The following is a 25,493-nucleotide window of genomic DNA, read 5'->3' on the forward strand; positions in this document are numbered from 1 at the left end:
CGCTAGCAGCTAGGTGAGCATTATAACGTGTGTTACAAAGTGACCACGTTTGTCTCTGAAGTAAAGGCTGGACTACAATAGAGCTGTTTGGAGCAGTTTGTGAACAGTGTTTTCTGTTGGAGATGCTAAGTGCCTTTGGGGTAGACTTTGGGCTTTTTCTCTTTGTAAACCTATAACATGCACAAAACGATATAGAACACAATAAAAGGAAAGGGAAAAAGCCAAAAAGCATAATATGAGCACTGAAAGGACCAGCCACCTGCAAAATTATAGAAAATGTGGTGTTATGGGTGCAAGATGAATCTACTTTAAGCCACTTTTGTAAGGAAACCTGGCCGTCAGTTTACGCTGCGGTAAAGGTGCAGCGGATTGAGCCGTGTGGTAAAAGCGGTGAGTGAATTCTGCCACCGGACAGAAAAGATTTCCCCTCCTGTCCTGATGGGAGGTCTAAGACCGAAACGTTGTATTTTTCTAAATAAATTATTGCTTGCGTAATGGTCAGTGTGCGGGACTTTCTCTTAGGCCCTTAATGAACAACACAGCAGTCCTCAAAAAAACCTTTCCCCATCAGGAAAGGTTTCCAGCTCTCAGTCTGTCCCGCTGAAGTTTTTTAAGAAGCCGAAAAGAGACAGTAACACGAAAAAAAAATTAGGGATGTAACAGTGAACAGACAACAAAAATCATCCATTCGCCATCAGGGGGTGGATTTTGTCCCAAAACATAATTAATAAAAAAAAAAAAAAAAAGGAAAGAAGACACACCCCTGACAAACAATAATCCACTTGAACTCTACTTTAAAACCAGCATTTTTTTTTTGTTTTTTTTTCCAACCGTTTGACCTTTTCCCCCCTCTCTGTCCACTCGGCGGAGTCTCACTCGTACTCGGCGATCAGCACCATCATGCCGACTCCGAACAGCAGCGCCAGAATCTCCATCAGAGACTGGCCGAAGCTGGAGCGGCCCGCCAGCAGTTCTGGCAGAACGGTGACTGTGGCGATGTAAACGAAGCCGCCGGCCGTGAACGGCAGGATCCAGGCGGTCGCCGCAGCGCCCACGCCCTCGGCCAATAGGGAGCAAGCTGTGCCGGCCAGAGCTCCCAGGGCAGTCAGCAACTGGAGACACATGGCCTGATGGGAAAGATATAGAAGATATTTACTACAGTCGAAATGTCAATATTTCAGAAGGGCAAGTAATACGACATAAAAAAAAAAGATTCAAGATTCTTTATTAATCCTACAACGGGGCCAATAACACTGTCGCAGCAGCAAGGGACAGGGGGAAAAAAAAAAGCTCCTGCTGATTCTCTGTGACCGAAAGATTCTTTGTGCTTTTCTTTGACGTATATAAACCGAAGCCTGAGCAGTCAGCTACCTTTTTTTTGGTGCAGCCAGACTGGACAAGGATGGCAAAGTCTCCGATCTCATGCGGGACCTCGTGCAGCAGGATGGTGAGCGTGGTGACGGCGCCAACCGTTGGGCTGACCATGAACGACGCTCCGATCGCCAGGCCGTCGGTAAAATTGTGCGTGAAGTCGGCTGCCAGGTTCAGGTAGCCCGACACCTTGATGTCTGTGTCAGTGGAGAGAAAGGAGAATTAAGGTCACGTTGAAGGGGTCTTCAACGTCTTTTAGGCCAGGGACCCCTGAGCTGAAAGAGAGAGCGAGTAGGGACCCCCTACCGCATATATATCATATACAATTGAGTTGCATATTAAACTGGGCAGAATGGCTGAAAAGAAATGGATATAATGGCTGCCATAGATACCTATAGTAACCAATGATTTCCCCCCCCCCGCACTAACTCTGAGGACCCCCCCTAGGGGTCCCGGACCCTCTGTTGCAGATCTCCGGCTTGTAGAATGTATAAGCAAACTGTTTATCAGCCTCAACTAGGGCACTGGAGCAGGAAACACTTTCGTAGGAATGAATCAGCCGTTTCTGTTAGATGGAGGTCACAATGTTCAGACACCAAAAGGTGCCAGCAGCACATACTTGCAGATAACCAGAGTTGTGCTGAATCCAAAACCACTCCCATTGATTCACCAGTTATTAACGTGCCTAATGTACTGGTTTTACTGGTAAGTGTCTTTGAGTTCTGTGAAAAGCAGGGTGGGTATCACCAATGATTTCCCAAATCAATTCTGATTCACAAGGTTCTGATTTGAGTACATACATTACAAATGCTTTATTAATCCCACAATAGGGAAACTCACACTGTTGCAGCAACAAGGGATAGGGGGATAAGTGCAAGACACAGATAAACAAACAATAAATAAACATAAGGAAAGAGAATAAATAGTAAAAAAAATAAAATAAAATGCCACAGACTTCAGGGCATTTCACTCATTTCCTTCTTAATTTTTACACACTTTTACAGTTTCATTGAAACATTTCTTTGCATATAATTCTGCATAAAAAAATGTAAACCTGTATATGGACACACATTTTGTTTAAGGGTGCCTTTAAAATCCTACAATTTGCTCCATACTCAGATTCTAGTCAGAATATGAGTCTGATACTGCTCCATTGGGCTGTGATTATGGGACGAGTTTCAACCGAACCAGGAAAGAAAATGCCTCTCCACTCAATTGGATAGACCTACAACCAATCAGAGCAACGGAGTATGTGACGTGCACCCCATCGGGGCCAGCTGATAAATTAAACTTTTGCCGAATCCTGTAGGAAGGACGGCAAAAATATCTTTCCAAATGACAAATGCCGTGATCGCGGTTCTCTGTTCCTCTTTTAAAATGAATGCGCTGTCGATATCTTCTATAACAGACGCGATCTCAATTCTCCACCGGCAGCCATCTTTGTTGTAAACAAATTCAACCCAAGCACTCTTTGGTGACGTGGTTGATTACGTTACTGTTGATCATCTGTCCATCATCGTATAAAGCCAGTCCTGACAGTTTGATTGGTCCGAACAGCTCTGGATCGAGCACAGTTGCTCCACAACGGATCAAGTCCAGACCGAACTTCCTGACCTCAAATGTTGTGGGCGGGGCTAAGTTCGGCTGGCATCCAGACTAAATTTTGCGTGGATAAAAAATAGATTCTTCTGCTGTTAAATCTACAAGCAAGAAGCAACCCTCAATATGGTTTTTTTTAAACACGCCAGGTTAATGTTAACATTAAGAGCTGACCCCCCAAAAAGTTGCTTTAAAGTACTTTTTACAGGACTAACACATTAACATAATAAAAACTCAATTGCAGATTGTATTAAAGGTCCCGTGGCATGAAAATTTCACTTTATGAGGTTCTTTAAACATTAATATGCATTCCCCCAGCCTGCCTATGGTCCCCCAGTGGCTAGAAATGGTGATAGGTGTAAACCGAGCCCTGGGTATCCTGCTCTGCCTTTGAGAAAATGAAAGCTCAGATGGGCCGATCTGGAATCTTGCTCCTTATAAGGTCATAAGGAAGGAGTTCCAGCGCCGTACCATGCGAGTGGCCGTGGGAATGTCCGTGGCTGCTGCCTCCCTTCAGGGCCCGCACAAACTTCTCCACAACCAGGAAGGCGATGATCCTACCGAGAACCCACAGACCCACTGACATCATGTGATCGTGGGCGGCTCCTGTGCAGGCAGAGGACAATCAGCGCTAGTGAAAACTGTGATACATTAAAAGAGTTTGGTCATTGTTTTCAGCCTGTTTTGATTAATGATCAGCCCATTGAAGCTGTAGAGGAGTTTAAATAGATTTAGGAACCTTTTGTTGATTGCACTTCATCTCAAGTTTTACAGCCAATACAAAATACTTTTTGTTTTAAAGCGACGTCTTGCTGAAAGTGTTTAAACGTGTAATATGTGTGCATGGTAGGAGCACTTGGGGGCTTAGAACAAAACATGATTGGGAAAGAGCAGAAACAACTGGGATGCATGTACTGTATAAAATGCAGATGAAACAAAAAGCCACACAAACTGTCCGATGCTGTTCATCCCCTTCTATAAGAATTTATAAAATTGCCCTCAGGAAGACGCAACAGAGCTGCTGCAGCAACCAAAAACCTTTACAAAAAGTCTTTCATACCAAATGCAATAACATTGCTATATTTTTGTAAACCACTTTCACACTGTTATTGTTGTCTGTACTGTGCATGTTGTGCTATGTATAGTGATTTACTACGATGTGATTTTAACCAACCTTTACAGCCGAAGTCAAGTTTCCACATTCATGGACAATAAAGACTAACTAAAAGATGAATATTACTTCTGCTGATTCCAGTATGTAGATGTGTACATGTTATCATACATAAAGTAGATCCACTTCAGTGAATTGTTTTGGGCTTTTATACATTTCTTTGGTTGATTTTTTTTAAACCTGAAATCACCCGTCAACAACAAGAACACCAACTGAACGATACATGAACTAAAAGAAAAGGATATTGCTGCGTACCGTGGGAGTGGCCGTGGTCATGTGACTCCTCACTTGCGTGCGAGTGTCCATGATCTTCTTCTCCGTGGTGAGAGTGGGGCTCTGTGCACAACAAATATGATAAACAAGAGGAAGCAGACATTAAACTCAAACAGACAAATGGAACATCCTGCTACCGTGTCTGTGTTTTAGATGAGCATTCGGTTATTGGTTCAGACGACTGAAAATAATTTTGTATCCGGGCGGGACAACGGGTTGCGTTTAGGAAAAGAAAAACAGGACGGCCGTATACAGCGGACGGGTTGAGTTTAGGAAAAGAACAACGGGTTGGGTTTAGGAAAAAAACAACGGGATGGTTGGGTTTAGGAATCTTGACACGTGGGACACAAACCCTGGTCTCCTGGGTGAGTCTTGTGTTGTTTGACCCATCCACCACCCCAACCAACCTCCTTACGCGGATTTTCGGGCTTTCATACTACTCGCTACCGTTCTTAATGCTACGTCATCTTCTCATTGACTTTACTTTGGCTTTGTTTTCCATGGTGGCCACACGGAATGTTCACACATTCTGTCCCACCACCACGTAATGCGCTTCGTAAAGAACAGTTCATAATAATTTCATGGAATTCTGTGAGACCAGGATGGATGTGCAGAAATAAAAAGATATTAGCTGTGATTTACAGAGTAGACTTCATTTCAAAGTTTGTTTCAGATTTGTGGTGTATGGAAAATGGAAGCTTGTTCTCTGTAAGCAAGCTAACCCAGATGACCTGAGCTGTGTGGAGGTTTTGCAGAGAAGCAGATTAGAGATGCGATTCACCTCTGAACCATTTACTGCCTTGTGAAGAAATAATCTCAGGTTTTGTTGTGACCTTTTTCTAAACTGGATTTGATTCAGTTTATGGTAATTTAACAAGCTCTGCAAGGTTAAAACTGATGTTCTGGTGTTTTTGATGGCACACGGTGTCCGTATGAATGCATCATTTTGATTTGTTGTGGCATAGTGAAGACAAACAACTTACAACCCAAGGCACCTTCAGTTTAATTGTATGTTAATGTATCAGTGCATACAAGCAGAAATCAGACTGCTTGCAACTTCTTACTGTATGTAATCTTTAAAAATAAAATAAAATTAAAGCTGTGAGCAGCGTTGGACGGGCCCTCGCGCCTTTGCACGCGTCAGGGTTACTGGCGGACGCCGCTCCTTGTGACCGTGCATTTGCGCGGCACTCGAAACTGCAAATCATCACCAATGAAAAGGGAACTCCCTGCTGAGTTCAATGATACCTTACACAAGACTCTATGTCATACAGTTCATTAGCTGTGAAAGAGGGCGTGGCCTAAGCATAGGGGTCGGGGCAAACCTTTACCAATAAAAAAGCAAGTCTCTGCTGAGTTCATTGATACCTCACACAAGGGTCTACATCAAACGGGTCATAAGTTATAAAAAAGGGGCGTGGCTACAGCATAGGGGGTGGGTCAAACCATAACAAATGAAGAAGGAACTCTCTGCTGAGTTCAATGACACCTCACACAAGACTCTACCTTAAACGGTTCAAATGTTATGAAAGGGGGCGTGGCCTGAATAAGTGGACATGGTTAAAGTATAGGGGGCGGCTCAGTATCACATGTAGACCACACATTATAAGTTTCATGTAAATCAGATAATGTTTGTCATATAAGGCTGATTTCCTGTTGCCAACGGTGGGCGCTATGACCAAAAGTTAATTTTGGCCTATAAATGTCCTCAGGTCTGGACCCTTGTCAATCATGAGAAATTTTAGCCAAATTGGAAAATGTACACTAAAGTTACAACAACTTCTTCGTTCATCGATAAATGCTCGAAATGGCTGCCAAGCCACGCCCACACCGTTGGACAAAAAGTTTTGCTTTTAATAACTTTTCATCGTTAATGTCTTAAGATGACACAGACACTCTAGGAGGAGTTTGTTAAAGTATAGCACCTTGACTTTTAGGCCTACTTCCTGTTGCCACTAGGGGTTACTATGACTTTGAGTAAATATCGGCCTTTATATGTCTTCAGGGTTGGACTGTTATGAATCCTGAAAAGTTTCGAGCCAAATGGACAATGTACACTCAAGTTACACCCACTTCCTGTTTCGTGGGCAAAATGCACAAAATGGCCGCCCCGCCACGGCCATGCCCTATGACGAAAAGTTTTTCTTTTAATAACTTTTCATCTTTAACGTCTTAAGATGGCACAGACCAAATTTTAAGTTGATCGGATGAAATCTCTAGGAGGAGTTCGTTAAAGTACGACATGTGGAAATGGCCAAAATCGCACTAATTTCGAACATTCAATTAAAAATGGCAGACTTCCTGTTGGGTTTAGGGTATGGCTCCAATGAACTTTTTTGTACGTCTTGACAGGCTACATATGTCTACCAAGTTTCGTTAGTCTATGTTAAACGTACTGCAGGGTCTGAATTTTTTTAACTTTGTAGGGGGTGCTAGCGAGCTATTTTTGTGCACCTATTCCCGAAACCCTTAAAATACATAAATTTTCACCAGACTTGATGCAAAAAGGCAATTCATTTGCCGTAATAATAATAATTGACATGACAAGGACCCTCTTCTACAGCAATCCCTACAGCTTTGTTAAAGGCCTCTTTGACCGAGAAAAGAGTGGGAGTCTCAAAGTGCCCATAAAAGACCTGGAAAAGCACCTGAGGAAGACGTACTCTGATGATCGGAGGCATGAGCCAGTCACCATCCCGAACGACATACCACCAATTCATGCTCCTGAACACCAAATGGACGTAAGGCCCCCCACATGGAGCGAGGTGGTGAAGACGGTGAAGCAGGCGAGATCAGCATCAGCACCTGGGCCCAATGGTAACCCGTATAGGCTCTACAAGAACATCCCCAGTCCTTAAATACCTCTGGAAGCTGATGAAGGTGGCTTGGCAGAAGGGAGTGATACCGAAAGCATGAAGAAGAGCAGGAGGCATCTTAATCCCCAAAGAGAAGGACTCGTCATCCATTAGCCAGTTTCGCCAGATCAGCTTGCTGAACGTAGAGGGAAAGATCTTCTTTAGTGTCCTGGCCCAAAGGCTCTCTACATTCCTGCAAAGAAACAACTTTATTGATACATCGGTGCAGAAGGCTCAGGGATCCAGGGTTTTTCAGGATGTCTGGAGCATGCCAATATCATCTGGCACCAGATACAAACGGCCAAAAAGGAACGAAGAGACCTACACGTGGTTTTCTTAGACCTTGCCAATGCCTTCGGCTCAGTCCCTCACAGGATCTTAGACCATGCACTAGACGCTTGCTTCAGAAACTCCAGGAAAACATCCAGTGGGCAAGAATGGAGATCAAGCCAAGCAAGTCACGCAGCATTTCCGTCGTCAAAGGCCAACTAACAGGCGAGCGGTTCTACATCAGTGATGAACCAATTCCAACAGTCCTAGAGAAGCCCATCAAGAGCCTCGGTCGATGGTATAATGCAGACCTCAAAGACACCCAGCAACTTGAGCAACTCCGGCAGGATACGGTTAACGGCCTTAAGCAAATCAACAACACTGCACTACCAGGAAAACTGAAGCTCTGGTGTTACCAGTTTGGACTGCTACCCAGACTCTTGTGGCCATTAACCATGTACGAGGTCTCGCTCAGCCATGCCAATCGACTGGAAAGGCTAGTGAACTCTCACGTGAGGAAGTGGCTCGGACTTCCCAAGTGTCTCAGCAGTGTTGGACTCTACAGCGACAGAGCCTTGACACTGCCAATTTCTAGCTTGGTTGAGGACTTAAAATGTGCCAAGGTGAGGCTGGACATGTCCCTCACTGACTCCCGGGACCCTGTGGTGAGAGGCGCCGCTCCTACCCTAGCAACAGGGAGGAAGTGGACCCCAGCCACAGCTGTGGTACAGGCCAAAGCCGCCCTCCTCCATTGTGACGTGGTGGGCCATGTCCAACATGGCCCACCAGACAGAGGAGGCTTTGGCTTTGGAGCTGTAACACCTCTCTGGCAAAAGGCATCTGCAACCGAACGTCGAAGCATGGTGGTAGAGGAGGTGCGCCGACAGGAGGAAGCAGCCAGATGCTCCAAAGCTGTAGCACAAGCCAAACAGGGTCACTGGACGACGTGGGAGGGTGTCGAGAAGAGAAAACTCACATGGAGCGAACTCTGGAGCATGGAATCCAACAGGCTGAGCTTTATCGTCCGAGCTACGTATGATGTACTGCCCTCTCCCATAAACCTGCAGCTATGGTTTGGAAAGGACCCATCCTGCCCCCTGTGTACAACCCCTGCAACACTCAAGCACATCCTGGCTGGCTGTAGGACCAGCCTCACTCAAGGCAGATACACATGGAGACACAACCACCTCAGGTGTCTAGCCGACAAACTTGAGTGCAAGAGGGTATTCATCAACACCCAACCCTTCAACAACCAGGAGGTGCGCCGACGCCCACCATCGTTCGTTCGGGAGGGGGACAAGCTGAGGGCTGGCCCCTCAAACCCTGATGTGACCCCACTGAATGCAGCCAGGGACTGGCAGATGCAAGTCGATCTGGACCAGAGGCTAATTTTTCCACCGGAGATTGCAACAACCACCCTGAGACCAGACCTCGTTCTCTTGTCTAACTACTGCCAGCTGGCCTACATCATAGAATTGACAGTTCCCTGGGAGGACGCCATCGAAGAAGCGTATGAGCGCAAGAAGCTGCGTTACTCCAACTTAGCAGCTGAGGCAGAGGACAGAGGCTGGAAGATTAGGGTGCGTCCGGTGGAGGTGGGGTGCAGGGGCTTTGTGGCCAGCACAACAGCGAAGCTCCTTAGGGAGGTCGGAATCAGGGGACAGGTTCACAGACAAGCCATTGAAGAGCTGGCCAACACCGCCGAGAGGACGAGCCATTGGCTGTGGCTGAAGAGGAGCGATACAACCTGGGCTGCTAAGGCGAACAGCTAACCGTGGGACACACACCCAGGATTGATCAACCTGTGGTGGCCCTGCCTCAGCAGAGGGTGTATTGTGATAATTGGCCGAAACACCCTGTGATGCTGTGGTACACAACTGACGATGTGTCCCGCTGGTTAAGCCTTATAGCAGCGATCCCTCAAAAACTCCCGAATCTAAAGTGGTGCAAATGCTAGGGATTGCAACATCTAGTCCTTTCAACGAACATTCCTTCAGTTTCAATAGGGCCTTCGCCACTGTCGGCGCTTGGGCCCTAAAAATCAGCTATACCACTGAAATCTGGTCAGGAAAGTGGTTACCACCTATACTGCCACATAATAAAGGTAAATGTAAATGACATTGAGCTTTTAAAATATATCCCTTTCTATGCAGAGTAAAGCCCCTCTGCACCAACTAACAAACTCACACTCTGTGGGAATTACAGGCAGCCCCTGCCATAGTCTTGTTTATGTCCTACTTCAGATTTGCATAGCCTCACCTCTACATATATCTTAACCACCAATTCACAATGTTCTCAAAAACTGTGACTGTGCATCAGAACAGGAGTTGCTACGTTGTTTGCATTATGAATTAAAACAAAACGACATGGTTAAGTTTAGGAAAAGATTGTGGTTTGGGTTGAAATAAGTAGTTACGTAAATTAAGTTATGAACGTAAGTAAACTAATCAATGTAAAAAAGTCACAAAAGCTGACTTTCATGCACGGGACACAAACACAGGTCTGCCTGAGTGAACCACCCTGCCCTCCTAAATAGGGTCCATGTCTTAAATGTAACTGTTACCCACCTTTAACCAAACGTCATCTTTCATCCGTCATCTTAAATAGTTTTATGCAGCTTTTTACTGTAAATAATCTTTCAACTGTTAAACTTGTGTATTGATGAGTCCTTAAAATAAAAATCCACTAATTATTTTTTTTTATTTGCATAGGACAGCTGAAGACATGAAGGGAGAGAGAAGGGGAATGACATCCAGCAAAGGGCCACAGGTCGGAGTCGAACCCGCAGTCGCTGCATCGAGGACTAAACCTCTATTTAAGGGCTTGCGCTCTACCGGGTGACTTACCCAGGCGCCCTAGCTAATTAATCTTAACCAAAAAATTCCCTGCTTTAGTTTCATTTATGATCAAACAGACCAAACTGGTATTCAATTATCCAACCAAATCCGAAATGTCACTGGTTACTCCATCTTACTTAATAATAGACCATCTGCTTCTGAACGTAGATATAAAGGTAATTTATTAAGCGTTCCTCCACACCAACAGTCCAACAAAACACAGCAACAAAAAGTTGAAAAATGCCGTGTTTTTTATAAATGGGTGATGAAGACAGGCAAATTATTCTGGGGAGGATACACAGCAGCCAAAGAAATATTCATAACATGGTTACCCAAAGCTTCTCATAGAATGCTTAAATCTGATCTAAAAGCAGCTTTTATTAGCTCTTACTAAAGCCTTTTAGTTACAACTTTTTAACCCTTTATTAGAGTATGCCTTACGAGAAAGTGGCACTGTGAAGAGATTCCAGCAGCACTTGTAGTAATGTTATTGTGAGACCAACAATGCTTCATGTCTTCATTAGGGACAAAATACAACACATTACAAAGAACATTTGCAGTGAATAAAATACAAATATATCCAGATGTCAATCCAATAAATCACCTTTGGATGAGGTGGAACGGGAGATTCACATCATGGATGTGCACTGTGAACTGTGTGATGCTTTCATGTCAATATGAACGAATATCTCTGAGGAATCCAGCAATCTATGACATGAAGAATCAAAGCAGTTCTGAAGGCAAAAGGGCCTCCAACCAGATAAGGTGAATTAAATAAACTGGTAAAAACTAAAAAAATCACATATAAATTAATTTATTCACTGGAAATAATAAAGTCAAAATAGATAAATAGAATAGGCTAACACACATGCAGCTTTTTTACTACATGATCTTTTATTTGCAGATCATAACATTAGTGCGTAACTTTTGGATATTAATGAATGTCCGTCACATTCAAGCCATTGCCAAATGAGTTGCTACAAAGCTAATTAAGACTATCAGCTCCACAAAACTGTCTCTGTATTTCTCAGTAGGGCCATTGTCAGAAGATTGTGTTGTCCGGCGATTTTCGTGAACCCAACATGTCAATAATAAGAGTCATACAAAAGCTTTATTACAAAGTGCTTTATTGAGAAACAGGAACAAAAACAAAAAAGCCACAAACAGAAAACTCTAAAATCACACAGCATTTTCCATTAATTAGGCATAACTTATTTCTACTTCATTCAAAAATAAATAAATCATGATCATTGTTAGTTTTTATGGCCAATGTGCCATCTCTGATAGACATACTGTAACTTCACCAGCAGCTTATTTTTTTTATCCATCAGAGAAAAAACTTTTTTAGTTATGTATTATATCTAGTGCAATTAAGATACAATTCCAGTAAAACTGAAAAAAGTAAATTAAAAGTTTAATTTTCTTCTGTCTTTGTAGTTAAGTGATGATCTCCCCAACTTCTGACCAGATTTCTCAGACTTTTTTTCAACCATTAAAAGAATTAAAAGAACACTAGTTTGCCTATAACAGCAGATGCAGTGTCATTGCTCTTCACATAACCCGTACTGTGTCTAAACCTCATTCATTCCTCTTCACATTACAGTCTATTAAACACTGGGGTTACACACTCCAAAAAGAAAATATTTACAGTACAACATAACTTCAGATCCTTCATAAATAGCATGTACAATGTTACATTTACTGACCTGATGCTGTCTGGTGCTTTCATTTGCACACAACACACATACTCACACACACTATTTCAACTAGAATATGCATCAGTTGGTTTTCAGCAAAGCACTGTGTGGCAAACTTGTTTAATAACAAGTTTTTTATAAATAAATTGCACATCCCTGGATGTAAACATAAATTAATATACAACCCCAAATCAGAAAAAGTTGGGACAGTATGGAAAACACAAATAAAAAAATAAAGTAGTGATTTCTAAAGTAGTAAATTGGTTAAATAATGATGTGATTTGAAACAGGTGATGTCAACAGGTGATTGTAATTATGATTTGGTACAAAAGCAGCATCCAAGAAAGGTCTAGTCCTTTAGGAGTAAAGATGGGCCGAGGATCGCCAGTTTGCCAACAAATACGTGAGAAAATTATTGAAATGTTTTAAAACAATGTTCCTCAAAGAAAGATAGGAAGACATTTGCTTATTTCACCTTCAACAGTGCATAACATAATTAAAAGATTCAAGGAATGTGGAGGAATTTCAGTGCGTAAAGGACAAGGGCGCAAGCCTAAGCTGAACAACCGTGATCTCCGATCCCTCAGGCGGCACTGCATCAAGAATCGTCATTCATTTATAAGCGATATCACCACATGGGCTCAGGACTACTTTGGCAAACCTTTGTCAAGTACCACAATACGTAGTTACATCCACAAATGCCAGTTAAAACTGTACTGTGCCAAAAGGAAGCCCTATGTTAACAGTGTCCAGAAGCGCCGTCGACTTCTCTGGGCTCGGAGGCATCTGGGATGGACCATCACACAGTGGAAACGTGTACTGTGGTCAGATGAATCAGTATTTCAGGTATTTTTTGGGAGAAATGGACGCCGTGTGCTCCGGACCAAAGAAGAAAAGGATCATCCAGACTGTTACCAGCAACAAGTCCAAAAGCCAGGGTCTGTCATGGTATGGGTTTGTGTCAGTGCCCTTGGCAAAGGTAACTTGCACTTCTGTGATGGCACCATTAATGCTGAAAAGTAGATACACTGTAAAACCTAACAGCTCATCTTAATAAAAGAAGTAATTTAATATAACTTAAACCTCCCAAGAAGTTGGAGTGACTCATTCACATGAATTTAACCTAACTCAAAAATGAATTGTTGAAGTAATAACTGAGTTGTTTTGAGTACACTTAAATTTGTGGGAAAGTTTAAGTATTGGTAATATGATTCCAGTTTGTTCAATTGACTTAAGTCCTGCTTTTTTAATTTTGATGTTTAAAAAAATCAATCATATTGTGCCCATATTGTGGATATTAAATACAGTAAAGCTTAAGTCAAAAGTATAATTAAAGCTAAAATAAATGGAAAATGGCAGTTTTTATGGGATAATGAACAGTCTGGGAGACACCTGTATAGTATTCAAGGAAAAGTGGGGAAGAGCAGGAATACATCCATAAGTAAGCAAGAAGAAGATGTGGTGTCCAGAATGAGGCAAGGACATACAGGATTAAATGGCACATTATTTATAATGAAAATGCATGTTGATGGAATATGTGAATATTGCAATAGTCAAGAGACCATAGAGCATGTAATTATGACGTATTGTCCTAAATACCATCAAGCCAGACAAAGATTGATTTCACAACTTGGTGAAAACCAGATGACATTAAATTGACATGATATACTGCATTTATTGTTTTCTTTTTTGAAGAGAACTGGGCTATTAAAAAGAATTTAAGAACGACTTGATCCACACTCCAGTCCAGATGGTGGCGGTAATGCACCAAAAAGCTGGTTGCCAACCGCCATACAAAAAAAGAAGAAGAAGAAGTTGTATTTGAACCATAGACTGTATATATTAGTGGACAGAGCATCCGGTTCAGCAAAATGCGGCAAATGCGGAAGTGCCTTAAACCTGCATTCTATCTGAATTCCAGCAGGGGGCGAGACGTGCGGTTGCAAAAAGGAGGTCCGTTTCTATAGAAGTGTATGGCGAAATGACCCACTTCTCACTTGATTTATTACCTCAGTAAACATTTCAATTAAGAGTTTATATTCTCAATCGCTAGTTTTAAGTCTTGTGCAACACAGAATGATGTTCATTTTTTGAATTATGGTCTCGTTGATTTTAAAATCGGCGATAAAGCAGGAGGTGTTTTAGGGCGTGGCTATGATGTGATTGACAGTTCGCGGCCTGTCAATCATGACAGGTTTAGCAAAGCTTATCCATGGCACGTAAACTTCACTTTGGAGGTTGACCAGCTTTCGTCTTCGTGACTGTGACAGTTGGTCGCCTAATAATGTCTTGTTCAACGTTCGGTTGTACGACAAGACACTCAAAGGAGTCGGCAGTTCAGTTTTTCCGGTAAGTAACGTTACATTTTGTTATAATACTGTTTTTCGTTAGCCAACGTTAGCATCCCAATTAATATCAGTTAGCTAGCTAGATTGCACCTTGCTAACCAAGCTAGCGGGCTAACGAATAACGTTATGCAGACCAGACCGTATAAACGGATTAAAATATATATATATTTAACGTTACAGTCGTATACAGTAGGTATGCACAACGGTCTCGCCGGTGATCTGTTTTTAACCATATGTGATGTTATTGCTAATCGATGCGCATATAATGGTAATGTTAGCTTAAAGTCAAAGCCTGATATAGCTAACGTTATAGTGCAAATTCATATAAACCCTATTCGTACGGGAGTATAATCATTTTGGGACCGCTGTGTGATTTAGAAAGTACCCCCTCACATCTGAGTTTCGTGTGGGGCATTCGCACGGGACAAGCGGAGACTGCTTTTACTTGAATATACTGAAATATATGTACCCCGCCCGAGAGTTGGGCAACGTTACCCGGAGGTCACCCTCACCTCGGACAAAGCCGCGCTGGAGCGCGTCGATGGACGGGGCAGTAGGCCAGAATATCCATTTTTGCGATAAAATGTCGCACATGAAAAAATATATATATTATTGTAAAGTTACATAAGTGTTCTATCTTGAAAAGTCTTCAGTTCTGCAGCCAAATGTATTGTATAAAGCACCAGGTTCAATATTATTTTCTCAAAATTCTAAATACATTATTTCAGACCGTTAATGTACCTAACAAGCATGCTGTTGCAGGAGTTATTAACCACTGTTGTTGATGCTGTTATACTGATGTCTTTCTTCCACTTACTGTAGTTGTGTCTGCTAATCTATTTGAAGACCTTCTGTCAGCACATTAGTCTGTTTTAAGATGAGTCACATGTTACAATCTATATTTACAAATTCTGTTTATTACTAAAATGTACATATCACTAAAAACGTGTTGCGTACAATACACATTGTCTAAGATAAATTTGACATGTAGGAGTAGGTTTACTTAATACTGTATGTCCTCAACTGAAGCATACCTTTATGTACAAGCTCATATAGTAATATAATTCATTGTGATCTACCATGCCTTAACTACATGTTTGTCTTTACAAAGGTATCCACACTGAAAACTGAATGACCAGAGCCTATAGAAGGAAGACCTGGTGTATAGCGCAGCGTATTTGGTGCCATTCATCTTGTTGTGGAAAACAGATTGCATTGACCACATCCGAAGTTCTCAAATGTGTTCTGATTATAATGATGCCAGAAAATCATTTTTGGTTCAGCTTCTGCTGCTGAAAGGACAGACCAACTTTTAGCACTTTAGCAGTCATTGGTATTTAGAGGTTCAAAATGTGAGTCCTGTAATAGATGTGTCCTCTTGTGTTACTGTTAGGCCTGCTGCTCCTAGGTAGCTTCTCTGTCTCTCCTCTCTCTGTCTGTCTCTTATTGCAGGAGAGGAGTCTAGAGTGTGGGAGTCTGTGTTCCAGCTGCCTCTCATCTACCACAATCAACCAACAATTTGTGATAATACTTTTGTTATAATGAACTTGCAATAACCTTATACAGATTAAACAGCACCTAGTGCATTTTCAATTACCTACTAAACACTTGACTATGTATGTCAAAATTGAGTATATGCCTATACATTAATCTGAAAGGATTTTGGTGAAGTGTTTTCATGGTGATTAAAATTGACAAGTACATAAAGACACACAAGAAAAGCACAATTTCCCTGATCCTTCTTTGTCAACATTCAAGTATGGTAACATTTGAGAAATCATTTTTTTGTTGATTAAAGCCAAAATAGACACTTTTAATCAATTACAAATTCTATCAAATTACCAATGTCTTCTTGTATGACTACAATATTGTGTACGTTCCTATAGTTGCTTCAGAAAAACAACAAATGTAGCTTTAGAAAGACCTTTATTTCACATTGAAATGGGCATTAACTTCAAAAACTACATAAACCACAAACACTGGCAATTATGTTAGGGGTTAAATTGATGAATTAAATAATGTAGTTCACCTTTTACAATCCAGTGTAAATTCCCCACACAAACACTGCTGTGGGTCAAGGTAAAGGCAAACTTAACTGTCACGAGACATGTCTGCATAATAAAAAGAGGTAGTTGAATCACTGGTGCCACATTGTTAATTACAGTAGAAATGGTTGACATTACAAACCACAATATAAAAATATAGCTTAACATATACAGCTTAAAGCACTTGTGCAGCACTCTGTTCAGTCAAGTCCAAATGCCTGGGTAAAGAAATAAAAGCTGCCTTTACAATTACAGTGAGCACAGTGTGACAGTCTTTTGGTTGTCTGTAATGCACAGTGGAAAAAGAAAAAAAAACCTGCGAGCCTTGTCGATCTTCCCCGGATTGTTAACAGCCCTCCACCTACATCTCTGGGTGATGCCAGAGAAAATGGACTTACTTCTGAGGTATTGGGTGGGTGCACATGCCATCGTGTCTCTCCACACTCCTATTTCTGAAAGAAATAGAGTCATCAATTTCCATTTGAGCCCCTCACAGTTAAATATATATGCACACTAGCATGTAACTGTACTTCATTAATTATCGGGGGAGAATACATATGAATCAACAAGTCTATTGTTCTTTGGTGTAACTTTGATTTAGTTAAATGAACTTATATCTGCTAACGTTAGCTCTTAAAATCATGAAAAGGCTAAATGCGCCAACCATAGACTGATGGCGCAAACAGTAGCAAGACATTATTGGTGCATTATGGTTGTTACAGTTAACCAAACATTCTTGGTTATACATTTGCTAATACTTAGATTAGATAATGATAAGCATTGACAATCCCCGTTTTGCATTTCGCTGACACTACGTTTAAATTAGGTAAACTTCGATTTGCAGAAAATTAACGTTAGCATGTTTTACCAGTGGTTAGCTAACGTTACAGACAATTTACATGGTAACTTCAGATACATTTACTTTACAATGTGACTCCTCTCATATGTAATATAACTATGGGACAAAGATATATTTAAAACCTAGCAAAGCTATATCTTACCTCGAATTATGTATGCTAGCTTTCAGTAGCAGTTGCATCCAGATTGCCAGTGAATGTGTAAGGTAACGAAGAGTGTAAGCAGCGTTGCCAACTCCAAAAAAAAAAAAAACAGTCAGATACCGCCCAACAGTATATGGCTCCTCCCTCACTCCTCCCTCTCGTCTAAAAACGTCACATCCGCAACCAGGATGGCTGCGCCCATAAACGCAAACTCGAGGACGGATTGCTGATCTCCACAAACCAATGGGTGACGTCACACATGCTCTGTCCATTAATATTATACAGTCTATGATTTGAACACCATAGACTGTATATAAGAATGGACCAGTGAAGGCCTTTAGAAGCACTTTTCTGGTGAGCGCTGAGCGTTACTGCGCAGCCTCCAACTGAGAGAGACGACGTAAATGTGACGTGCGTAACGTGTCTGAAAGTTGTAAGTGTTCTGGTAGCTGTGCCAAGAGAAATCTCAATCATTCCCAATCTTGCAGAGACGGAGAGCGTAGGTATATGTAAGGAGATAACATAGGCACAGGCTAATTATTGCTAACTAAAATACTAGTTAACATTAGTAATTACACTTAAACAGCTAATGTAAGTCCAAACTGCCTGCGAGCTTCTCCTGTACTATACGGTAATTCCTCTACTATGCGACAGTAAGTCGCGTGGTTATGACACAATCGTTAGCCTATTTTTACAAAAACGTATACTACGGAGCCATAACGTGAGGTACAAGGTAATGGAGCCTTTTATACATTGTCGTGTTTCTTTAGAAATAAACAATGGACAAATAAAGTCTTTAAACGCTTCAGATGTAAAGTTATTCGCGGTCAAAGTGACGTCAAAATGAATGGCAGTCAATGGAATGCTAACGTCGGGTGATCGCTTTGTAGCATCAAAATGGCGCCATAGGAGATTCGAGCTCTGAGGCGAAGCTTACCCCCTTGTTGAACACGAAGCGCCAAAAAGGTCCCGCCATGGATGTATTAAGAGAAGGTCCCGCAGGCAATATTACGAATCCCACTATGGCCACGCAAAGACCCGCCCTACGAAGCAGCTCGATTGGTAGGGGTTAGGCATTTGACCACGAGTGGTTAAGGTTAGGGGATTGGTCAGGAGATAGGACCTATACACGTAAGCATGGACGCCTGGCCAATAGTAGTGTGTGAATGCTATTGAAGGGCGGGTCTTGGCGTGACCATAGAGAAGCGCTGAACAGAGAAGACGTGACAGGTTCCACCTGTTTGCACACGGCACTGGAATAACGGCGAAGCTCGGAACGACCCCTTGCACTGCTGCTGACATTTTTTTTTTTTGCTGCAGGACACCGCTAAACTTTAGTCTTCCACGCGAGGTAATGTTCTGTTATTTTATTAATCTGTCTGGTTTGCAAACTTTGTCATGCTGTTTGAATTGTAACGTTAAGTTAGCTAACTTGCCAGTTGTGCAAACATGCACTAGCTTGCACCAATTACTGCTTTAGTGGTTCAGAAAAAAACAGACTAAAACTGTTGGCTAAGTAACATAAACGTTAGTTTGTGAAATTTTTATGTTAACGTTAGCAAACTATGTTGGCTCGCTAGCTAATATGCCCATGCCTTTTTTCTTTTCTTTCGGTTAGCTGGCAAAGTAACTGTGGTATATTGACAGTCTATAACTTTCTATACACTTTGACTTAAGAGTTGGTATAAGGAGGATGCATGAACTTTACTCTACATTTACTGAGAACATCTGGAAATTGTTAACATGAGCAGAGGTCCCCCCAAGACAGAAGAGACCTTTTTTGGAGTTGTGCCAGATAACAGGCATTGATTGGTCAGTTATCTGGTCCAATGGTATACTTACAAATATCACGTCCTATGTTGATACAATGCATAGGATATATACGTTGTGCACACAAAGAAAAGGCAGAGCGGCAAATTTTGAGGTTTGGGTTGGTCGTTCTCCAAGCTCTCTGCAGGAGTTTGTAAAATTGATGCTGAATCTTTGCTTGTAATAAACCTTTTTATAATCAAGAACAGTGTCGGCGGATTCCTCTTCATACAGTATCACAGCATTACTATTTAAGGCACCACATCTGCTAACTGACCAAATGCCACTGTTTGCTTACAGGGTTTCAAGCAAGCTAATTCTCACAACTAAGCATTTCATTCCAGTGTCCTAGTAAGAGAGCAGCACATCCCCAGCCTTCTTCTCAGGGACCTGAGGGAGGTTTAAAAATCTGTCTGGACCTTCAATAAACGCTAGTGATCACCTTAATGGACACACTGGACAACATAATTAAAGGTAATGTCTATTTTCCACAGTGACCTATGTGTCATAACAAAGTTTAATGATGTTAGCTTAACGTACTAGCCCTAGCTAGAACGTGCAGTATTTTTAGCGGTTGTAGCCTAATGTCGTGAGTTGATATGACTAGATAGATGGAGTGACCTATCTTTCCTACTATATAGCCTTTGTTCTCGCTCAGATTCGCTGGAGTGATCTATCTTTTCAACTACATAGTCTTTGTATGACGGACCTGCCTTCCCATTGGTTGAAAGACGTCAACACAATCTCGCAAAGCATCATGGGAGAATTATGCTAGACTGTAGCACGGAGCTAGCGGCAGTAATGACCGAAAACATGATAAATTATGGACATCAAGTGGATAAATCTAGGATGTAAGAGTTTGGATTTATTGCTCAACAACTCCGAAAAAAGGCACAACTTCCAGGCTGGATAGAAAAACTCCTCTGAAGGCTAAAAAAACACCAAAGACACCCCTGTGATGGCTATGGCAAAATCATTTTTTATCCGATTAATCGATGAAATAATCGCTAGAAGATTCGATTACAAAAATAATCGTTAGCTGCAGCCCTACATCGAGGACCTACCATCCAAGGCAATCATTAAGATAGTTAGATTTGTTGAGCCAGATCTCAGTTCAACCAGCACAGACGATACAGTGTTGCTGTCTGATAACACAGATTCACCAGAGCGTCTTTGCCGATGGCCAGAGATCTTTGTTATTCCAACATTCTCCTATGAGGTGGAGCATGCTCTAAGAGAGGGCAACTCTGCATTTGTCAAAGAGGGGAAAACTGTAAGCTTAACTAGGGATCAAAAACGCAACATACTGGAAGGAATGGCTGCTGAAATATACAAGCATAAAGCATATCCTAGTACTAAAAATATTGTCATGGCTGCAGAGGCTCTGGTGAGTGTCTAAAGGAAAAAGGTTCCAAAACGGGGTATGAGGGTTGGAAGAACAGCTTGCGCTTCAAGATGGGCAACTACAGGACCAAACTGAGCAGGGCTGGCATTAAGGACGTGGCTGTGAATGCGGGAAAGCGCAGCAGGACCTATCCAGAAGGTGTAGCATCCGGGGCCAACATCAAAAGACCCAGAAGAGGAGAAATAAACTTCCTGCCCAATTATCCCCAAGGAGAAACCAAGGACACACTGGAGAACCAGAGGCTTGAGATGTTGGAGCAGTTCAAGAAGACAGTGATTGATAGAGACATGATTATGATCCATCAACATATGCAGCGCACCTTTGCACTCAGGCGTGAAGAAATTGTGAATTCAGCTCCTCCCATTGCTGAACTGAAAGACAGATGGCCTGCACTCTTTTGTGAAGCCCAAGTGAGTAAAAACTTAAAAGGTTGACAAGACACATATTGTCAAAGTCATGATTGCAGCACTGTTTGATCTGGATAAAGAGCTTAAAATTATTGTTGTATAGTGTTAATATGGTTTGTCTATTTGTCTAAAGTTGTTTTCCCTTACAGTCTTATGTGGCTTAAAGTTAATGAATGATGCAAGTTGATTTAAAAAAAAAAAAAGAAACTTGTGCTTTTGTTTTCTCTGCAGCTCTACAGTGAATTCCACAGGATCACCAATCAAAATCTACCGTATTCCTTCTTTGCTGCACTTGACAAGTACACACCTCAGCTGTTGAAGCTCTACAAAAAAAGGAAGAATGGAAGTTTTGGCGAAAAGATGCAAGACGTTTTGATGGCATATGAGGAACAGGTAAACATTTTTTTGCGTTACACTGATGTTGAATGTGAACGGAACTGCAGACCCTAACGTGCATACCTTGTCTTTGTTTGTGCAACAGGACAAGAACAACATCACTGCAGCTCGAACAGCAGCCCTGGCCGGCCTACCACTGTACTTAAAGGAGGATTCATCAGAGGTCTTCAAAACCTGCAAGGTATTTTTGTATTCTCCTTTTCCTGTTTCCATAGCTCAACACCTTCATCTATTTTGCAAAGAGAAATCACTGAACATAAAAATTAGAAACTGCCTTCTGCAATTCTCAAAATCACTTCATATTTGCTGTGTAGTGTGACAGAGCGTTAAAAGGATGCTAGGGTCTTCCACTTAATGAAATGGTACTTGTCTTTATTCTGAAGTAGCCTTAAGTAAACGATAAGAATGAGATGGGACAAAAATAATAATTAAATATTTAAGTTTATTTTATATGAGCCCTCTGGTTGTATTGTAGATTTCTCTTTTTTTTTTATTAAGGCTGGCCAGAGTTGTTCATCAACACTATATAATTTACAGTCAGGCAGAAATACTTCTAAATTCTATAATTCAATTATATAAATATGGTTGACCCACATGTGAGTCTTGTATAAAAGTTGGTCAAGATTTTTAAAGACTATACTTTTAGTGGTGTTCAGATAAAAAAATTTTTAAAATGTGCATAAAAATCAGGTCTCATCACGGACAAACACATTAAACAAATTATCTGTTCCCAAATTTGTAACAGAAGTTAAAGGTTTATAAAATAACTCAACACCATAGACCTCCTACTCATCTCTTTGTATTTTGTTTGTGCCTTTCTAAATTCAGAAAGCTTCTACATTAAGTCCAGATCAATGGGTTTTAAATGCTCAGGGTAGCCTTGATTATGTCTTGAAGCAGCCTCTAACGTCTGTTTTGGAGCATCAGAGCGCAATGCAGACATTAAAATGGCACCGTAATCCGCGTTGCTATTTCGTCCGGTAGATATTTTAACATGCGCCGTTAACGTGAACAGAAAATTGCATTGCCTATATCTTTTCACGGCTAACGCATATGTGTGGAAAGCGGTCGCACAACAACTTAAATGGCATACTCCTTCGTAATATCCTTCAACAAAGGAGGAATGTAGCACAATATGGACGTGAAAGCAGTTATAATTAGCCTATGTGACAATAAAATTAGTTTTGGTTAAAACCAACAAATAATCGTGAAAATTAATCGTGATCAATATATTGATCAAAATAATCCTGATTATCATTTTGGCCATAATCGTGCAGCCCTATCGTAAACCTACTTTTTCAAACTCCTAGACTGTGCGACCGATCTGCACGAAACTTGGTAGGTAGCATCTCCAGATAATCTGACAAAAAGTTATCAAAATAATATTTATTGGATAAAAATTGCGCAAATTACGCACGACCAAATTTGTGTAGCTAGCTACGAAAACACAAACTTTGCCATATCTTGGCCGAAATTAATGCTATCAACCTGAAACTTTAGATTTGTTTGCCATGACCCTCTGAGGTTCCCCACCAAATTATACGAATGGATCTCACATACCAAATATTACACACATTGACCCCTAGGTAGCGCTGTGACGACGTCAAATGTGTTTTTGCCTAAAACTCCCACATTACACATTGCATTAGAAAACCTTACATCCACGTGTTCCTTGAATCAAGCTGAATCACAGGATATGGGCACGCCCATTTCTGCTAAGAAGTTTTTTCACAATATCCGTTTGGCAAATAAGTCAGTGTATTTAAATGGGAAATTTTCAATAGCAATATCTCTACCGCAGTAAATGCAATCATCAGAAAACTTGAGATTATTTTTCTACATGCCACTCTTTGGTTCTACACCAGATTTGGTGATGATCTGCCTTTAGGAGGCGCTATAATTGAGGTAGAAGCATTTTGGCCTTTTACTCAATGAAGGGAAATTTGCTATTGCATTTCACTACAGACTTTGGAGCTCGTACTTATTGAAATTTCCTGACTTTTGCCTCGCCGCCATCATGTTTTGGGTTTTCATTTCGCGGGTTCCGCTTTCGTGGGCTCTGCGTGTCATCAGGGGTGACTCGCACCGGGGAGGCTTGGACCCCGTCATAACTGCTTGCAGTTCTAGTTTGATATTGCTTCTACCTGCATGTAAAAACAATGTTTTTCTTTACATCATTAAGCATTTTGTAAGCTTAATGATTTGTACAATTACACTCCCACACCCTGAACATGTATTCCCTTTTCAGGATGAGTTGGAGGCAAACCAGGATGGAGCAGTGGCTCTGGTGGCAGTGGTGAATGAAGAGGAGGTGCCTGCTGGAGTTCCCTTTGAAACTCACCATGTGTCAATTGTCCTTGAGGATCAGGTTGTAATGTCTCACAGATCTTGGACTGATTCACTGGTGGTTTTGTTTGGACTGATCTATGCCGTTCATTTGAGCTATCCTGAGAAACTAAGTGGCTTCTTTGAGTTCATCCAGGTTGTCCTCTTAAACCTTGATGGAAGAAAGCAGCTTAAACCTAAGTTACAAGCCTTGAGAAATGAGCTAGAGTAAAGGTGTTAACATGTTCTTTTGTTGAAGGTCAGTAGGGTTCTGAAAATCTTCTGGCTTGCATACCAAAACTGTTTCGGTTTAGATTTCTGTGTTGAAACAGAAACTGGTCTACACAATTACAGCTGGGTTGGTTGGCTTTCTACTTAAGCTGTAGTGAGAAACGCGGGCAATGATTAATAATGTTGTAATGTTTTCAGTTTAAAGGTATTTTTGTACTAGATTTCTGTGTTAAAACAGATACTTGTCTACACAATTACAGCTGGATTGGTTGGCTTTCTACTTAAACTGTAGTGAGGAACATGGGCACTCAATAATGTAATGTTTTCAGTTTAAAGGTATTTTTGTACTAGGTTTCTGTGTTGAAACAGATACTTGTCCACACAATTACATCTGTCTTTGTTGGCTTTCTACTTAAGCTGTAGTGAGAAACACTAATATTGTAATGTTTTCAGTTTAAAGGTATTTTTGTGCCAGTACATACATGATCAATAATAGCATTTAATTTTGTTTTTATTTTTATGAGTGTTAATTTCATAGTGTTTCTGACAAACACGTTATTTTGAGAGCTGTGGACATTGAAATGTTTTAACATTGTTATTCAGCATTCAACTAAATAAATAGCTGAAGTTGTGTCAGACAATTGTTTGTATTGTGTTAATGCCACTTAAAAGGTTTAAGGCAATCGGTTTCCTCAAATTAATTGAGTAGCCACAACTGAGTTTAAAGTTGTCACAACTAATACATAATAATTTTCTTTAGTGGAAATAAACTGAGTAAATGAAACTTAAGTGGTGACATTGGTATAAAGAAGATGAATTTAAGTTAGTCTTACTTGAATCGGATAATTTTTATTAACACATTTTTAATAAGTTTGGTGAAATGCAACATTTGACTGAAAATACTTGATAGATATAAGTTACATAAACTGAATGGAATTAGTACTATTAACTTTATTTACCCAAGTCATCTTAACAATGAGTAATTGAGTTACTTGGTCACAAATCAAATATTTTTTTATGCTTAAATTGTTTGAGTTAATACACTTAAATGATTTAAGGCAATCAGTTTCCTCAAACGGTTTGAGTTGAACTAACTCATCAGGTTTTACAGTGTAGAGATTTTGGAGCACAATATGCTGCCTTCAAGAAGACATCTTTTCCAGGGACGTCCATGCATATTTCAACAAGATAATGCAAAACCACATTCTGCACACATTACAAAGTCCTGGCTGCGGAGGAAGAGGATAGGGGTACTTGACTGGCCTGCCTGCAGTCCCGACCTGTCTCCAATAGAGAATGTGTGGCGCATTTTGAAGCGCAAAATGCGACAACGAAGACCCCGTACTGTTGCCCACCTTAAGACTTGTTTGCAGCAAGAATGGGACAAAACTTACACCTGAAACACTTCATCACTTGGTGTCTTCAGTCCCTAAACGTCTTTTAAGTGTTGTGA

The 25,493-nt window shown here is 41.1% G+C and overlaps 2 protein-coding genes and 1 long non-coding RNA gene across 4 annotated transcripts; 2 read left to right on the plus strand and 1 right to left on the minus strand.

The window, feature by feature from the left end:
- Positions 1-526: 526 nt before the first annotated feature.
- On the minus strand, positions 527-4,532 carry LOC116046348 (protein catecholamines up-like). Its single transcript, XM_035993054.1, is given in 4 exon segments — positions 527-1,127; positions 1,372-1,652; positions 3,403-3,576; positions 4,397-4,532. Coding segments are annotated over 4 exon segments (831 nt in total). The 5' UTR covers positions 4,518-4,532; the 3' UTR covers positions 527-872.
- A 7,803-nt stretch (positions 4,533-12,335) lies between these two features.
- LOC116046353 lies at positions 12,336-25,260 on the plus strand. The gene is made up of 3 exons (XR_004104116.2): positions 12,336-13,092; positions 15,042-15,049; positions 25,157-25,260. It is a non-coding gene; the product is annotated as an uncharacterized LOC116046353 (long non-coding RNA).
- On the plus strand, positions 20,343-24,678 carry LOC116046346. Of its 2 annotated transcripts, none has more exons than XM_031294688.2 (4): positions 20,343-21,091; positions 21,320-21,481; positions 21,570-21,665; positions 23,733-24,678. In XM_031294688.2, exons 1-4 carry the CDS (start codon positions 20,732-20,734, stop codon positions 24,039-24,041), a joined length of 927 nt encoding a protein of 308 aa, XP_031150548.1. In that variant the 5' UTR covers positions 20,343-20,731; the 3' UTR covers positions 24,042-24,678. The 2 variants fall into 2 exon arrangements, with proteins under 2 accessions (XP_031150548.1, XP_031150549.1); XM_031294689.2 differs by having other exon boundaries at positions 21,320-21,475.
- Positions 25,261-25,493: the final 233 nt, after the last annotated feature.

This window comes from Sander lucioperca, chromosome 16 (genome assembly GCF_008315115.2).
Source record: "Sander lucioperca isolate FBNREF2018 chromosome 16, SLUC_FBN_1.2, whole genome shotgun sequence".
In the NCBI taxonomy this organism is placed as follows: domain Eukaryota; kingdom Metazoa; phylum Chordata; class Actinopteri; order Perciformes; family Percidae; genus Sander; species Sander lucioperca.

Coding starts and splice junctions, on each gene's coding strand:
- LOC116046346 (XM_031294688.2), top strand. CDS start 20,732: ATGGGCAACTACAGGACCAAACTGAGCAGGGCTGGCATTAAGGACGTG. Junction 21,092..21,319: donor CACTCTTTTGTGAAGCCCAA/GTGAGTAAAAAC, acceptor TTTTCTCTGCAG/CTCTACAGTGAATTCCACAG. Junction 21,666..23,732: donor AGGTCTTCAAAACCTGCAAG/GTATTTTTGTAT, acceptor TTCCCTTTTCAG/GATGAGTTGGAGGCAAACCA.